Source organism: Felis catus, chromosome B1 (genome assembly GCF_018350175.1).
Source record: "Felis catus isolate Fca126 chromosome B1, F.catus_Fca126_mat1.0, whole genome shotgun sequence".
NCBI lineage: Eukaryota > Metazoa > Chordata > Mammalia > Carnivora > Felidae > Felis > Felis catus.
In genome coordinates, this window is record NC_058371.1 from 116270443 (window position 1) to 116289179 (window position 18737).

General features: G+C 35.1%; 1 protein-coding gene across 7 annotated transcripts in view; it reads left to right on the top strand.

Annotated features, from left to right (window-relative positions):
• The window catches only part of TBCK (TBC1 domain containing kinase), a 228105-nt gene that overhangs the window by 20128 nt on the left and 189240 nt on the right, over nucleotides 1-18737 (top strand). For 6 of the 7 annotated variants that reach the window (XM_045056031.1, XM_023252881.2, XM_023252880.2 and 3 more), the window contains one exon: nucleotides 2582-2654. In XM_045056031.1, the coding sequence (XP_044911966.1) occupies nucleotides 2582-2654 (73 nt within the window). Of the gene's footprint in view, nucleotides 1-2581; nucleotides 2655-8539; nucleotides 8661-18737 lie in introns of those variants that run through there. The other variant, XM_023252883.2, reaches the window with a different exon arrangement.

An 18737-nucleotide genomic window follows, 5' to 3' on the forward strand; every position in this document is an offset into this window, starting at 1 on the left:
AAGTGCTACTAAAGTACAGTGTAGAATTGATTATATTATAGGAGGAGCAAATTGATCTGGGGGCACCAGAAAAGTGTTCCTTAAGGAAGTCACATTTAACTAAGCAACAAATAATAATAATAATAATAATAATAATAATAATAACAACAACAATAGCTAGCATTTAGATAGTGATTGCTATGTGCCAGGCACTATTCTTGACCCTTATTATGTATTAACTTATTTCAACCTAACAACTCTATGAGGTAGGTGCTGTTTTTTTTCCTCATTTTATAGAAGACATAACTGTGGCACAGAGAGAGAGTAGCAAATTTCTCCAAGGTCACAGAGCCAATGAGTAGTAAGCCTGGGATTTGAGCTTAAACAGATGAGTTTGTGCTCTTAACTACTATGTTTCTTGATAGGAGTTAGCTGGGAGAAGAAATGGGGAAGATCATTTCAGGCTAGTACTTCAAGATGGGGGCGAGAAGGCCAGCACAACTACAAGTTGATGAGCCAAAGTAACAAAAGATGAAGGTAGAGAGGGAGTTATATATTCAGATTTATTATTATTTTATCACTTAGACTTTAGTATGAAAATATGATGGAGGGTAAGAAGAATTAACGTGAGATCAATTAAGAGATTATTGCAATGATCGAATGAGAGGATGCTGGCTTGGACCCACATTGTGGTGGATGGAGCAAACCATGGACCCTGGAAATATTTGGGAGATAGAAATAGCAGGGCTTTTTGTTTGGATTTGAGAAAGGGAGATTACTCCTAAGTTTCTAGCCGAAGCAGCAGGCAGGATGGTGTTACTAGTTTTCTGATAGCACTCAAGGGAAGAGACTTAGGAAGCAAAGGATAAGCTCAATTTGAGTTCTGTCAAGTTTGAGGTGACTTGTGTTAAAGTGAGAAATTATAAAAGTCTGCAATGCAGAAAGGAGTTCTGGACTTGAAATAAAACTTGCCAATTTTTTAGCCCTGGGAGTAAATGAGAAAACACAGTATGAAGATCCAGAATCAAAGGTGGAGGAACTGGAAGCATTTCAGTTAGGGTAGAACAGGTGCCACTGTACAGAGGAGACTGAGGACAGGCAGCTGGGTAGGTGTTAGGAAAAATGACAAAATGTTGTCAGATGAAAGCAAAGGAATGCAGCAGCTTCCCATTTGGTTTTTCTGATAGTATGATTTGTTTTTTCCTCTTAGAATTTCATAGTTGTACTAAGTTGCTTCAGGTTCAACTTTGCTTACTTTTTTGACTGAACTGTTTTTCTTTATCATTCTCTTTTTCTTTTTCTCCCCCTCATTAAATGTTCTTTTAAATTTAATTTTCTGTAAGTCCCTATTTAGATCACTTGGAGTCTTTCATCTGACAGTGATGGCTTTCATATAGAACATTTGTAGTTTTTCTGTTTCTGATCATTCTGTATAATGCCACCACTTCCGACAGCTTCAGCTTCTGAAACTTGACCCCTGTGATATACTGCCCTCATACCTCACATGACTGCCTGTATACCGTTGTCCTTCATCTCTACTCCCACATGCAAGCCCATATTTTGAACCGGTTGTTACTGAGAGTTGTTCCTCATGCTAGATCTCCTGTTCTGAAATTCTCCTTTCCCATCTGCTATTTCATTTTTTCTACCTTAACTACTTTTCATTTTCATCAAACCTCTTTGCAGTGGTCACTATTCTCAATCTGTTTGTGCTCTTACTTCTTTGTTTCATCCTAGTCTGCCATCTATATTTTTTGTTAACCTTCTTCCTTATCTAACCCATTTTGCATAGTCACAGAACCCCAATTTCTTTTAAACCCTTGATCTCTCTTGAAATAACTTTAGAAGTTCCCAACCACTTGTAAAACCAGTTGTACTTTTCTCTCACTCCTCTTACATTCATTCATTTAAAAAAAAAATGTGTCAGACAATGTGTTAGTCATTAGGGATAAGTGATGAAAAAAATATATATATAGATTGACCCTCAGAACTGTGCTATCGTATTCTTAATCTGTTGGAAAATAAAAATTACATCATAATATTGATTGTGCCCACCAAAATTTTATATTATTACTTAATCTTAGCAGGCCCCATGATGTTACAAATAATCCCACATCAATTTTCTGTTCTTTCTTCATAGTCATGATTCAGAACATTTCTGCTTTTCTCAAGTTTCTAAACTCAGTTTCAAAACCTTGTGTTTGAACCAGACTGCCAAGACAATTTGTCCCTAGCTCCCAATTTCCCTTTCACTTCAAAATTTCTTTATATCTTCATCCAAGATTTTCCTTTTCCTAGTCTGTGTCAGAAGAAGGGTCACTTCTTTCTTCCAAAAGTAAAACTTTCCATCTGTTTTTCCTGATGCGCATGGGAGAAACTCTAGACAAAAATACAAGATGACATGAAATTGTTATTTAATGTGATGTTTTATTGCATATTTATTCTCTTTTATATACTTGGTAACTATGTGGTTAATATAGAGTTTGAAAAACTCTTGAAATACTATTAACACTGTAAGTTAATATTTTTAATGGGCTATATTATTTTGTTATTAAACATTTTTTAAATCAAATATAAAGTGGATTTACTTTGTTTTACTCAGAGAGACTGGTGGTGGTAGCTGAACACTGTGAACGGAGTCTAGAAGACTTGCTTCGAGAGAGGAAACCCATGAGGTACCGTGTTATATCAGGACAATTAAATGAACAGCAGAAATTGGCAAAAAAAAAAAAAAAAAGGCATTTTAACTAGAAACTGCAGAGTTTTTATTTCTTTTGTTACTTGTTTAATGATAAAATCCAGGTGTAAATTTTATTTTAGGAAATTTAATTCACAGGCCTCACAAAAATTCAATGTTGACATTGTCCAGTGTCCAGTTTTTATGAGCTAGGCATTCTCCAGAGTGCTTAGCAAAAAAATTCCTAAAAAAGATATATATGAAAATTTGAAATGTTTTCAGTACTAAGCATTTCTGTAGGTGAGATTAAGAGTATTTTCCTATGAGTAGTACTTGGTAACTTCTAACTGGTATTCCTAGGGACATAGTAAGTTGTGTTAAGGAAAGACCATGTTGAATGGAGAGAGAATAATCATAGCTTGGGTGGAATCTAATGATACAGGTTAAATTACATTAATTCAGTGGTTCAGTAGTTACTTTCTGTCTCAGACATTTCTGGCAAGAAATGTATATTTCTTGGTATATATATTATTACAAATATACTACTAAATGAATTTCTTCACACATTTTTCTGAAATTATCTTAAAATCATGGGAAATATTACTTTAAAGTTGTACTAAGCCAATGAAAAAGGTTTGCCGTAAGTCTTTGTAGGATTGTAATTATCCATCCTCTTTTGAAGAAATATTCTTATTCTTGATTAATACTTTTAAATCACTGCTATATCCTAGATGAAACAAATTTTTTTCAAGGGAGAAAAAAATGTGTATCTTGCTAGATGGTAGTTATTTAATAAAAGTATAACAAATAAATTGAATAAAATACTTTCCTTGATCCTTTAAATGATTTGATTTTAAGTGTTCTCTAGAATGAAAGAATGCACATACCAAGTATACCATTGCCTTACTTCTTTGGAAGAGTCTAATCTGACCATAGGTACTAAAAGTGACTTTTGTATATATTTAGAAGTAGCTTAGCCTTATTTAATGAATATGTTTTTATAATTATGATTTTTACATGTCATAGTCTTTGATTTTGTGTTTTTAAGAACATCTTATTCTGTTTGCCAGTTTAAATTATCCTTTAATTTATAGCCACTGATGTTAAAAAGTATTCTCTGTGAAAATAGTTGACATCAAAATTGAAAACAAATTGTAGTCACATCTTTATGAAAAAAAAAAACCAAAACAACACTTTATTTTAAATATGCTTGGGTTAAATTTGTATAAAGATTAAAACTAATTGTAGCCATGTCTTTAGCTAGGAAATATATAACTGAGCCTGGGTTAACTTTGTATAATGATGTACAATGCATTATGTATGATGAAAAAGCCACTAACTAGCTGGGCAGCCTTGGACAATTCTTTTAATCATATTTCTTATCGATAAAACAAGGAGTTTTCGTTGATCTAGGGATCATTCTAGGGGAAATTATTCTTAACTTTATATTTTATTTAATATGTATTGTTTGATAGTAATATATTGATCTACTGCCTTTGGAAGTATATTCATTTTTTCTTATGCTAATATAATAACCTACCAATGCCCTTTATTTAAATGGTAGATTTCATGACAAATCTAAGTGTAAAATTTCAGTGCTATATTTTAAAAGGCAAATTGTTATAGAAACAAAAGTTTTATGATTCAGCAATTCCACTCCTTGGTAGAGGACCTTCTTAACTGTTGTCTCCAAGGTACCTCATTTACCTCACTCTAATCCTAGCCCCGCTTTGGTATTTAACCAAGAGAAAGGAGAAATACATATTCACTAAAATATCTGCACAACAATGTTCCCAGAAACATTATTCATAGTAGCCCCTGACTGGGAAGAACTGAAGTGTCCATCAATGGAAGAATGAATCATGTTATTTTAATCAAAAATAAAAAGGAATGAACTATTGCTACATACAACATGATGAGCCTTAAAAATATGCTGAGCAAAAGAAGCCAGTTCTAGAATGATCAGAACTTATGGTGATAGATATAAAAACAGTACTCAACTCTGGTTGGGAGAAGGGACAATGTAGGAACTGATTCAAAATAGCCTTGACAAGGAAACTATCTGGAGTAATGGAAATTTTTTACATCTTGATCAAGGTATTACTTATGTGGTGCATTTTCTTGCAAAACTTAAAGTTCACTGGAATATACACTTCAGATGTGTGCATCTCAACTATGTAAATTATGCCTCATTTATAAAAAACAAAACAAAACAAAAACTTGTTCCATTATTTACTTGGCTTGAATTCTAAATCTCTTATATAGCAACAATATTATGTTGTTAATGAAGGTGCTTGATCCAATGGCATACCTGTTTGTATTTCTTTGTTTCTGTAAGAAGAAATAGTGTGAATTAGTTGTTGCTGCTTAACCAGTACCTCAACACTTAGTGGTTTAAAAACAATAAACTTTTATCCTTTCATATAATTTCTCAGGGTCAAGAATTCAGGAATGAATTAGCTAGATGGTTTAACTCAGGATCTCATGAGGTTGGTTGCAGTCCATATATAAACTGGAGCTATAATCATCTGAAAGGTTGACAGGCTAGATGATCTGTTTCTAAGGTAACTCACTCATTTGGTGCCAGTTGTTGACAGTAGACTTTAATTCTTCTTTATTTTGAGGACCTTTCCACTGGTGTTTGTCTATCCTTACAGTATGGGGTTGACTTCTCTAAGTTTCTATTCCTTTTATGACCTAGCCTCAGGAACCACACACCATCATTTCTGAAATAGTCAATTGAATACAGAAGTCAGCCATTCTATTCAGTATGGGAGGGGACTACATAAGAATATGAATCTTAAACATCAAGGATCGATCCTTGGGCATCTTCTTAGAAGCTGGCTGTCATAGAAGTCTTAGAGATCATACATGTAATAAAAAAAAAACAGGAGGGAAATGCTAAACCAACAGTAACATTAACTGAAAAATAACTTAAAAATTAATTTCTTAAAATTATTCAGTATTCATTTAGGCTACATGAGACAGGAAAAAGGAAGAGTTTATACCATGAAGAGAAGGTAGAGTATTAAGGGAATCAAAGTACTAAAGGTGGACCAAGGTCTTCATGGACATGAAGAAAGTTATTAAGATCATAATTGATCTACATTCTGAAAATTGATGTTATCCATGGGCTTATGCTCCCAGTCATTCTGGAGGACCCTGTAAGCTACAACTAGATTAATTCTCTGGTCATCAGGGTAGTAGTAACTGTAGACTGTTCTTCTGATATTGAATTTTCTTTCTCTGTTCCTACTTGTTATTCCTTTACTTACTAAAAAGTCTAAGACAGAAAAGAGAAGCTGGTGCCTTAGATAAATTTCATTTTACCTCCTGCTCTGTCCTTTCACTGTTTTTTTTTTCTTTTTTTTACTTTCAATTGTACTGTAAAAAGATATAATTGATATTACTTTGCCAATAAGATTAAATCCATTAACTTGTGGAAAGTTTTACTTTTCTATACTCATCAGCTTTTATCATTGTTTTAGAGACAAATCTGATAGCACTGAACACTAGGAGTTTTAACAGTACAAAGGTGTAAAGAAGCCACCTTTCTTCAATGCCTTTGTATGTCTTCATGAGGATAAAATGTTACAGATAGAGGCATATTCTTTGAGTAGATAAACATGAATAGCATTTATGCAGATTTCATGCTGTTTCTCATACCATTTCTTTTTTTTTTTTTAATGTTTATTTATTTTTGAGAGAGAGACAGAGCGCGAGCAGGAAAGGGGCAGAGAGAGAGAGGGAGACACAGAATCAGCACAGAGCTGGATGCCAGGCTTGAATTCACAAGCTCACCAACTGCGAGATCATGACCTGAGCTGAAGTTGGACACTTAACCAACTGAGCCACCCAGGCGCCCCTCATTTACATTTCTAATAGTCATTTTCACTTATGTAAAGTAGAATATATAGTAGTTTTTATGGATCTTTGCAATTTCTTCAAGTAAGATATATTTAAACAGTTTTGTAACTAAAGTACTATGTTCTAATCATTCTGGTAACAGACTAAAATTCAGTATTTTCCTCATTCATTTTGGAGTAAAACATTCAGCACTTACTGCCTTTGAGTAGACATGATTCTTTCAGGTTCAGTTCCAAGTTGTTATCTGATCCATCCATCTAAATTAGCTTTGTTGAAAACTATTTGACTTTCCACATATTTGGATTACATTAGTCTCCAATAACAGCAGATTTCATGTGCAGAGTTGCTGTATTGCAATTTTAATTAATTCTGTAACCTGTTTATGGAAAGTGAGAAGATGTCCTTATGGCTTATAAATCATATAAATTTCCCCTACTGCCAAAAGTAAGCACCCTGCACCTGTAAGAAAGGCTGATGCAAAGTAAACAGGAAATCTATTTAGATGGGCTTGCAATTTGAGACCCAGGATTTTTACTTGTCCATCTGTCTCTAACTGTTGCAGAACTGTGAGCTGCCAGTTGTCTGGTAGTTATTTGTAGGTCATTGTCTAAACTTAAACATCATCCAAGCCATATATCTTACTGGGTTTATATTTTGAATAAAAATTTAACTCTTGTAAAATTGGTGAAATGGGGGATAGGGGAGTGAAAACTAGAAACTTAGAGACATGTCTTTTGTCAGTTGACTCACTTTTTTCATAACACATTTAATATCATTGAACTAAGTGATACTATACTAAAACATTATAGTAGTAATTCATATTACAAATATATTATAACTTGGGGCACCTGGGTGGCTCACTAGGATGAGTGTCCAATTCTTGATTTCAGCTCAGGTCATGATCCCAGGGACATGGGATCTAGCCCAGCTTCAGGCTCTGTGCTCAGCGCAGAGCTTCCTTGAGATTCTCTTCTCCTCTCTCTGCCTCTCTCCCCTGCTCACGCACACACTCTCTCACTCTCTCTCTCTAAAATAAAAAAGACAGTGGCACCTGGGTGGCTCAGTTGATTAAGTGTCCAACTCTTGATTTCAGCTCAGGTCATGATCTCAGGGTTCATGAGATCAAGCCCCACATTAGGTCTGTGGTGACAGTGCGGAGCCTGCTTGGGATTCTTTGTCTCTCTTTGCCCCTCTGCTGCTCATACTCACTGTCTCTCTCTCTCTCAAAATAAATAAACTTTAAAAATAAAATAACACAAAACACCAAAATACTTTTTAAAAAGAGAAGAAAAGAAAAGAAAAAATAAGTATATTATAACTTAAGACTATTTTAAGGCCTCAGATCCCACTGGAAAACCAAGCATCTTTTTTTTTTTTAATCATTCTTAATGGCCCTAAAACTCTTTTGAGAATTTGTGTTATCCAAACAGAAAATAATAATTTTGCGCTATGACCTGGAGGTGTTGTCAAGTCAGTCTCTTATAAATTAATGTTATTTGTACAGATAGTTTGCTGATATGGTTTGAAAGAGAAAACTCACCATTTTCTGTATAGTTTATTTGAGCTTGAATATGAGGAATTAATTTTTGGAGAATGCTGCTCTCCTCAGTGGCTTTTATATGTTACTTGTGCCAGGGTTCAATCTGCCAATATTTCTCTCCAGTTTCAGTTAAATGATAAAAATTATTTGTTGGAAACATAAAGGCATGGAATTCAATTAAACTCCTATAACCAGTAGGTTTCAAGAAACAAAGTACAGCATTTGGAATGTTTGTTTGAAGTCATCTCATATTCGGTGCCTGTGAATCTATTTAATTGCTACCCTGAAGCCAGATTCAAGATACTGAAAAGTGGGGAAATTTAAATCTCAACTCCTTTCTGAAATATTTTCCAAGAATGTTAAAAAGAGAGACATACCTTCATCATTCCTATTAAAGCAAGCATGAGGAAATGGTTTGCCTTTTAAGTCTAGCTGCTATTTGGAAAGTATTTCCCTTTTGTGTTCATGTTCTTCAGGGCATGTACTTTTGCTTCATCTGTAACAGTGTCAGCGAGTATAGTTGAGAGATATTCAGCAGAGTTTTGGCACTTGGAGCAAAGTTTCTGCATTGTCCTTAAATTTGCAAGTGAAGGCGGGGTGAGTAGTGCAAGCATGTTTCTTTAATAAAATGTTTGTCATATGTTTTTAGGGTTATGGTTTTGAAAATTTACCAGAGAACCATCAGCATAGCAGAGGTTATACATGGTTATACATGGAGACTTTGATGGGAAGCAGGCAATGTCTGCAGCTGTTCACTAGCTTGATGGAAAACATGATCTGACTTACTCGGATGAGTAAGTTTTATTTGCCCCTATTAAAAGGTTGCCTACTCACTGAATTAGATACCCCCAAAGAATTTTGGACACGTTCTAGAGTGCAGTCCATGATGGATAATGAGCACAGGTCATAGTCTTCAGAAATGGATAGTATATTGTCTTATTTTAGAAAAAAATAACCTGATAGTGGAAGTTAAGGCTCTCATACTTTTTTTTTTTTCCTTCCCTTCAAGGTCCCTAGTTTCAAAATGCTTTTGAAATTATTACCATGTAGTCAAATAACTTAGGGATTTATATAACTGATGTATATTTTTCTTTCTATTGTACTTGTTTTGTGTAAGGATGGGAAATAATGCCAAAAGATGCTCTTCACTTATGCTGGGAATCTTGCAGCTATCCTGTGCTTCTCCCTCTCTTGTACCCTAAATCCTGTTAGCCGTCAAGTATCATTAATATAACCTTGGTGGTGTTTCTCACATCTCTACTGTTTTTTACATTCTTTAGTTCAGGCCTCATTAACAAACTGCTTGATTATTGCATTACAACATTCTCCTAACTGGTCTTCCTGCATTAGTCTTTAATATCCTCCATTAGTATTGTCTGCTGCCATATTAATATTTTTAATATTAATTCCCTGCTTAGAGACATTTGTTGGCTCTCCACTTTTGTGTGTGGCGGGGGGAGTGTTTTGTAGGCATAGGATCTGACTTCAATCAAACTCTCTATATTATTTCCAAATAGTGGCTAAATTATGCAAGTAATTTTTATTGTTACTGATATATAGTTGAGGAGATGGAGTGCCAGAGAAATGAAATACAACATGAAGACTGAGGTGTCTTTTTGTCCAAAAGTGTATCTCCAATCTTTGGCACAATGTATAGCACTTCTTTAAGTTACTTACTTCTCTCTATATGCCATACCACTGAACCAAAGCAAATATTTTATTTCCCTACTCCAAATTTCTTTATCACATTGTATCTCTCCAGTTGTAAGGTGCCTTTTCCCTTTTAGCTTATAGTTGTTTGCCTACAATTATAGAATTAAGCAAGCTATGATTTGCCTTCCCTAACTAACCATATATTTTTTGACATCTATACTGTATTTTTTTAATTTTTCTGCCTCTAAAATTGTTAGCATAAGAGTTTCCATATAGTTAAATTGTTGTAAATGAACAATTTAATGAACTATGTTTTTGTTTAGTCATGCAGTTTGAATTATATTTTCCTATTATCTTTCTTTTAATCATGTGCCATAATTTTCTTTCCCACACAAATGAGTTTTGGTGAGTCTGATTCAAACGTTATCTTGGTGATTTTTAAAATTATTTTCTTGGAAATATTTTTTTTTTAAAATAGAATGAGTACACAAATTGTTCATTTCCTTCCTCGCAGTTCTGGGGAAGAATCTACTTCTAAACTCATTTTAGGGTGTTGGCAGAATCCAGTTCCTTCCCATGGTAGGACTGATGTTTCTATTTTCTTGATTACTATCAACCAAGGGCTGCTCTCAGCCTCTGGAAGGCATTTGCACTCCTGGTCATATGGCCCTCTGCATCTCTGAAGCCAAAAATGGAGAATCTCCCTAATCATATCCCACTCATGCCTGGAATTTTTCTTAGTTCCTCTGTCTCTAACCTCTACATCCAGATTTCAAGGACTCATGTGATAAGGTGAGGCTCAACCAAACAATCTCCCTTTCTCCCTTTCTTAAAGTCAATTGTGCCATATCACTCACGGCTTGATCATGGGCGTAAAATCCATCATATTCGTAGCCCTGGGGATCATGCAGGGTATAAGTCAAGGAGCAGGGATCTTGGCAACCATATTAAAATTCTGCCTACTTCAGTTTGGTTATTGGGAAAATATTGGAGAAAATTTTTTAGTCTTCTAGGAAGTGTTATATGGTGTTCTTTTTTATATTAGTCATTGCGGCTGAGATGGTGGGAACTGTGGTGTGTCAGGGTCACCAAGACCACCCCCAGCTTCAGTGACTCACTGGAAGCACTCACAGGACTCAGAAGTCATATACTCAGTGGTTACAGTATACTCACTTCATTACAGCAAAAGGAGACAAAACAATGCTAGTAAAGGAAAAATAAAGGGTCAAAGAATGGAGGAAAGCAGCCACAAGCTTTCCAGAGTCCTCTCCTGGAAGAGTTGTAGAGCATGTACTTAATTCTTCTAGCAAAAAAATTGTGACATGTGCCACGTGTTGCCCATTAGAGAAGCTTGTCTGAGTCTAGAAGTGGAGAATAATTAGGGTTTGGTCACAAAGGCACATAGTACCTGTGTGATTGACTGCAGTTACTGATGCTCTCGACCTCCAGAAGGAAAGCAGGTGTTCCATATAAATCATACTGTTTGTAAAAACTATCTAGACAAACTTGAGTGGTTCAGGGCCTCAAATGGTCAAAACACTCTTATCAGTTAGAACATTTCCAAAAGCACAATTCCCAGAATCCCACAATAGGCCAGTCAGGAAAACAGGCACTTTGGGGGGAATGCACAAAGAGACTGATGCGATTCTTTTTTGAAGAGGTATTAAAGCAGATTTTATAGCCACTTGCAGCAAGTCATGACGTATGTTATGTTATGACTTTGTAAACTAATAGTTGCTGATCTTGTTCAGTCTGGTTTGTGTAAAGACTTTTTTTTTTTCATCCATCAGTGATGTACTAGCTTTCTATTGCTGTTGTAACATATTGACACAAATATAGCAGCTTAAACACACACAAGTTTATTTTCTTACAGTTCTGTAGGTAAGGAGTCTATTGGACTTGGCTGGTTTTTCTGCTTCAGGTCTTTTTCTTTTAATTTTTTTTTAACATTTATTTATTTTTGAGAGAGAGAGGGAGACAGAGCATGAGTTGGGGAGGGGCAGAGAGAGAGACACACACAGAATCCGAAGCAGGCTCCAGGCTCTGAGCTGTCAGCACAGAGCCCGACGCAGGGCCTGAACTCACAAACTGTGAGATCATGACCTGAGCCGAAGTCGGACGCTTAACCGACTGAGCCACCCAGGCTCCCCTTTAAATTTTTTCCTTAATGTTTACTTATTACAAAATAAGTAAACATTATTTTGAGAGAGTGAGAGAGAGAGCACATGAGTAAGTGCACAAACAGGAGAGGGGCAGAGAGTGGGAGAGAGAGAATCACAAGCAGACTCCGTGCTGTCAGTGCAGAGGCCCACATGGGGCTTGATCCCATGAACCATGAGATCATGTCCTGCACTGTAATCAAGAGTCAGATGCTTAACCGACTGAGCTACCCAAGAGCCCCTGTTTCAGGTCTAATAAAGCCAAACCAAGGTGTCAGCAGGGCTATATTTCCTTTGGAGACACTAGGGGAGAATTCGTTTCCAGGCTTACTCCATTTGTTGGTAGAATTTAGTTCTAAAAAGTTGTTGGACTGAGATACCCATTTCCATACTGACTGTTGGCCAGGAATTGTTCTTAGCTTTTAGAGGCAACCAACAACATTCCCTGGCTCGTGGCCCCATTTCTTCCATCTTCAGAGTTTGTTACAACAGGTCTAATCCTGATGCTTTGAATCTCTGACCTCTCCTGTCTTGTCTCCTGCCATTCTCTTTGATAGACTCTTCTGCTTTCCTCTTCTACTTTTAAGGGCTTCTATGATTGCATTAGATCCACCTAGATAATTGAAGGTACTGTCTTTATTTTAGTGTTAACTAATTAGCGGTCTAATTCCATCTGCCAAGCCCCTTCACAGTACTACCCATACTAGTGACAAGAATCTTGGGAGGATCCTGCCTACTATATTCTTTACACAGGTAAATATTGAAGTTTATTCCTCCTCACTTAAATCTTCATTTTATTTTATTGATTATACCTCAATTTCTAAAGAAAGAAGTAATTAAGCAATGTTAATCCTGTCAACAATTATAAACATGTTTAACCTGTTTTCTTGATGAAAGAAATATTTCTGAGTCACTCAAGTTGCCAGTTATATTCAGAAAAAATAGTCAAAATTTAATAAAGTTTAAATTCAAACTTTATGCTATTTTCTAGCCTAATAGTCAAGAGTAAAATGAACCCTGTATTTATTTTTAAAAAAAAATCCTATTGGGTGTGTCCATATATAAAAATAATGATCAGAGAACATGTAAATATGTTGATACTGAATGCTGAACTGTTATTTTCCATTAGAGACACTTTTTTGCATCCTCAGTTGAAAGTTTTTGTGGTATATTAGATGAACTGTATTGAGAGACAGGGAGAGAGAGGGAGGCAAGATTAGTAAGCTCTGGAGAGAGAAGGGAGACGGGTTTGGGGATGAGGAATCTATGTAACAAATTACAAACTCTTTGAGTCCAAGTAGGTAATTTAAGTGAGTGAAGTGTACTGGGCTGAAACTGGGTTAAACTGGAAAGCAGGTAACACACTGAAAAGAGGCAGCTAATATTCAGCCGCGGCTGTTGTTGCCATGTGAGAAAATGTCCTATTATACCATCTCTTTCAAATTTTCAAAGGAACTCATAATTTCCAAATCTTATGTGAAATCTCTGAATTTTTAAACATTTCCAAGTAATTTAAAAAATTTTAAACATTCAGGCACCTGGGTGGCTCAGTCAGTTAAGTGTCCAGCTCTTGATTTCGGCTCAGGTCATGATCTCACAATTCGTGAGTTCAAGCCCCACGTCGGAGTACACAGAGCCTTCTTGGGATTCTTTCTCTCCCTCTTTCTCTGCCCCTCTTCCTGCTGGCACACACACACTCTCTTTCTCTCTCTCTCTCTCTCTCAAAATAAATAAACATTAAAAAAAATTTAAACATCATGATCCAAACAAAACAAATTGGTAATCTAAATTTAGCCAATGGACAGCTTATTTGCAATTATCTGACATAAGAGGTTAAATTATTGGTAGAGGAAGATATATTTCTTCTATGCTTTGCTTTAAATGGATAGGATCATTGTGAAAAGGAATGGAAAGTACTAGGTATTTACATTCTGAGAATCATTCACTTATTTTAACATATTGAAAAGAAAAGGTGAAATATCTGAATACCCTAATTTTACCAGCAAGAAAAGAAATTATATACTTTTGAAAGACTAATTGTTTTTTAACATTTATTTATTTTTGAGACAGAGAGAGACAGAGCATGAACAGGGGAGGGGCAGAGAGAAAGGGAGATACAGAATCTGAAACAGGCTCCAGGCTCTGAGCTGTCAGCACAGAGCCCGACGTGGGGCTCGAACTCACGGACCGTGAGATCATGACCTGAGCCGAAGTCAGACGCTTAACCGACCAAGCCACCCAGGCGCCCCAAGACTAATTGTTTTTTAAATAGCAGAATGATCTGAGAATGGTAGGAGTCATCTGTGTTGGAAATCATTTGCACCTATGAAAACTTTCTATTTAAAAGAAATCACCTGTGTGTAACCTCAATGGCCAACTGTTACAGTGTTTTTTTCATTTACTCATTGTTTTGCCTACTATTAAATCAATTCCTTCAGCAAGTGAGAAGAGAACACTCTAGCAAGCTAACTCGGGAAATCTGTGTTTGGGAGTTGCACTGTAAGGGAACTTTTTCAATTTTATCCTGTAGTCTATACTTGTAAGACACAAAAAAGGGATGAAATAATAATGAATTTAATCAGTACAGTTTCCTACTGAGAAATGTTTGAAAAGCAGAAACTCCGAAGTTGATAAGTTATAAGGTGTCAATATATGAAAGAACTACAATTAAATAAGCACTTGGAATCAGAGACTCACAGGGTTTTTTGTTTAATTTTGTGTTTGTTTTTGTATATATAATAAACATATGTGATTGTGGTAGAGATTACAATATGCATTTTTTATTTATCCATGTTCCATGAATTAATTAATATTATGGCAATTCACATACAAGGTAGGAATCTTAGACAATAAACTTGTGCTCACCCTTCTCCTATCCTTTGGTATTATTGTCATTCATTGTGCAATTTGTATGTACTTTTACATGTGTTATAAATCTGGTTTTATATTATTATGTTTTGCGTTAAATGATTTCTTTAAAGACCTTAAGAAATAAGGAAAAATTATTTTACATTTAACCATGTATTTGCCATATCCTGAGCTCTTTATTCCTTTGTTTGAATCAGGTTTTTATCTAGTATTATTTTTCTTCAGCCTGAAAAACTTTCTTTAAAATTTCTTTTAGTATATGTCTGAAGTGTACAAATTCTCACAAATTGTGATTATCTAAAAATATCTTTATAGGGGCGCCTGGGTGGCTCAGTCGGTTTTCTGACTTCGGCTCAGGTCACGATCTCGCGGTCTGTGAGTTCGAGCCCGCATCGGGCTCTGTGCTGACAGCTCAGAGTCCAGAGCCTGCTTTGGATTCTGTGTCTCCCTCTCTCTCTGCTCCTCCCCCACTCACGCTGTGTGTCTCTCTCTCTCAAATATAAATAAACATGAAAAATTTTTTTAATATCTTTATATTACCTTATTTTCTTGGCTAGCATTTTATTATAAAAAAATTCAACACATAGCAAAGTTAAAAGAATTGGACAATATACGTATATTCTACAATTAACATTTGGCCAATTTTTGCTTTATCATGTATCTATCCATACTGCAATCTGCTTATTAACCCATCTTATTGTTTTGATGCATTTCAAAGTAAGTTGCAGATAGGAACGCACTCCATTCCTAAATGGTTCAGCATTTATATCATTAACTAGAATTCATTATGTGTTTGTTTTTTTTAGGTAAACTTTACATTCTGTGAAAGTACAAAAACTTGTATGTCATTTGATGAATTTTGACAAATGTATACACCTGTGTAACCCAACTACACATCAAGATTAGATCACCACCATCATCCTAGAAATTTCCTTCATACCCCTTCCAAGTAAATGTTTACTGTTCTCCCCAACCCAACTCCCAGGGGCAACCACTTTTCTGATTTTTTCACCCTAGATTAGTTTTGTTTATTCAAGCACTTCATACAATTATAATTATACAGTATATACTCTTTTATGTAAGGCTTCTTTCACACACCCTAGTGTTTCTGAGAATAATTCATGTAGCTTCATGTATTATAACCTATTTCTTTTTATTGCTGAGGTGTATTCCAGCTTATGAATATGCCACAGTTAGTTTAGCAGTGTTCTGTTTATGAACTCCTGAGATATTTCCAGGTTTTGGCTTTGATAACTAAAGTTGTGAATGTCCTTAGGTCTTTTTTGTGGGCAAATGTCTTCGTATCTCTGGATAAATATATAGCAGTAAAATTGATGGCTTATGAGCTAGGTATATGATTGATATTGTTAGAAACCACCAGATCTTTATCTAAGGTGTTGTGCTTTTTACATTCCTACTAACAATGTATGAGAGTTCTAGTTCCTCCATGTCTTTGCCAGCTGTTGTTTTTATCTTTGACTTTTAGCCATTGTAATGAATATAAAGTGGTATCTCATTGTAGATTTAATTTGCACTTCCATGATGACTAAAGATGTTAAGTGCTTTTCATATAATCATTGGGCATTCATATCATGAGATACATACCTGCTCAATCTTTTGGTTACATTTTCAGATTATTTGTCTTTTTATTATTGATTTATAGGCATTCATTGTATATTCTCTATATTCTCTCTGTATATAACATACACTTTGTTAGATATTTTTGACAAATATTTCTGCCAGTCTGGCTTGCCTATTCATTTTTTTGATGTACATCTTGATGAGCAGAAGTTATTTATGAAGTTTAATGTATTAAATTTTTTATTTATGGTTATCACCTTTGTATCTTCTATCAGAAACTTTTGCCTCCTCCCACTTCATGAAGATATTCTCATGTTTTCTTCTAGAAGCATTATAGTTTTAAAATTTATGTTGACTATTTTATCTCTCTCAATTTAATACTTGTGTATAATGTTTAAGTCCATTTTATCCATCTGGATATTCAGTCATTCTAGCTCAATTTGTTTAAAAGACTTTCCTTTTCCCATTGAATTGCTTTGATGCTTTTATTAAAAATTAAATGGCCATGTAAATGTAGGTCTGTTTCTGGCCTTCTATTTTGTCTTATTTATCTATTTTCCATCCTTATGCTAGCACCATACTGTCTTTATTACTCTAGCTTTATAGTAAACCTTGAAGTCAAGAAATATGTTTTCTAACTTCGTTCTTTTGTTTCAAAATTGCTTTAGTGATCCTTGCTTCTTTACATTTTCACATAAATGTTATAATAAGCTTTCCAGTTTCTAAGAGCGTCTGTTGGTATTCTGATTGGGATTGCATTCCATCTGTGGACCAATTTGGCAACTACTGACATATTAACATTGAGACTTATAGTGAAGGAACATGTTGTTTCTCTCCAAATTTTTAAGTCATCCTTAATTTCTCTTAGCAATATTAAGAGTTTACAATGTAGAATTCTTGCTTTTTTGTTAAACTTGTTGCAGTTAGAATTGTGTTTTATATTACAATTGCTTGCTGCTGGTATGTAAAAGTGAAAGCAGCATAGACATATGGTATATAAAAATACAAGCATGAGCAGCACCAGGGTAGCTTAGTCAGTTAAGCGTATGACTCTTGATTTCAACTCAGGTCATGATCTAGGTTCATGAGATTGAGCCCCATGTCACTTAGGATCCTCTCTCTCTCTCTCTCTCTCTCTCTCTCTCTCTCTCACACACACACACACACACACACACAAACACACAAACATTAAAAAAAAAAAACCACTAACATGAAATAGTGAGAAAAAATATAAGGCATGAAGATTATGAGAAGGAGGAGGAGAAGAAGAGGAAGAAGAGGAAAAGTTGTAAATGTATTTCTATTCCATAATGATGTGGTTGTGTAGAAAAATCTGAGGAATTAAAAAAAAAAACTCTTTTAGTTAATAATTAAGTTTAGTGGTATAACAGGAAACAAGCCCAATATAAAAATATCAGCAATAAGGTGTTAGAATATGTTGCTCATTTAGCAGTAAATTACTCAAACTGCTTAGCATCTAACTTTTTTCTTAAGTGTATTAGATGAAATTTCCCTCTTGGAAGATAAGGTGATCCAATGAGGTAGAAAGTGATCATGTAATATAGTCTTTGAATAATTTTGAGGCCTAGAGTGGATTTACCATCTTGTAGTTCCTAGAATTTGAGAAACATGTTTTAGGTAACTTGCCAGAAATCACCAAATGGAGAGCTTGTGCTGAAGAAAAGGTGATTTGACAGTTTCTGTCTAGTGGTTATCAGAGTTGAGATTGTTGGAATCTGATAAGGCCAATGTTTTTGACGATTCTAATACTTTCTGTTTATAGAAGTATAATTGGGGCCACCTGGATAGCTCAGTTGGTAGAGCTTCTGACTCTTGATTTCAGCTCAGGTCATGATCTTATGGTTTGTGGATTTGAGTCCCACATCAGGCTCTGTGCTGACAGCATGCAGCCTGCTTTGGATTCTCTCTCTTTTTCTCTCTCTGCCCCTCCCCTGGTCACTCACTCTTTGTCTCTCGACATAAATAAATAAACATTTAAAAAAAGAAGTATAATTGGCATAGAATGTTCTGTTAGTTTCAGATGTACAGCATAATGATGTGATATTTTTATGCATTATAAAGTCATCCCCACAATAAGTCTATTACCGTCACCATAGAAAATTATTATAATAGTATTGACTGTATTCCCTGTGCTGTACTTTACATTCCATGACCTATTCATTTTATAACTGGGAGCTGATACCTCTTAATCCTCTTCATTTCTTTCACTCATGCCCAAACCCCTCCCTGCTCTGGTAACCCACAGTTTGTTTTCTGTATGTATGAGTCTGTTTCTGTTTTGTTTTGATTGTACATTTGTTGTGTTTTTAAAAATTTTTTAATGTTTATTTTTGAGAGAGACAGAGATAGCACATGAGTGGAGGAGGGGCAGAGAGAGAGGGAGACACAGAAT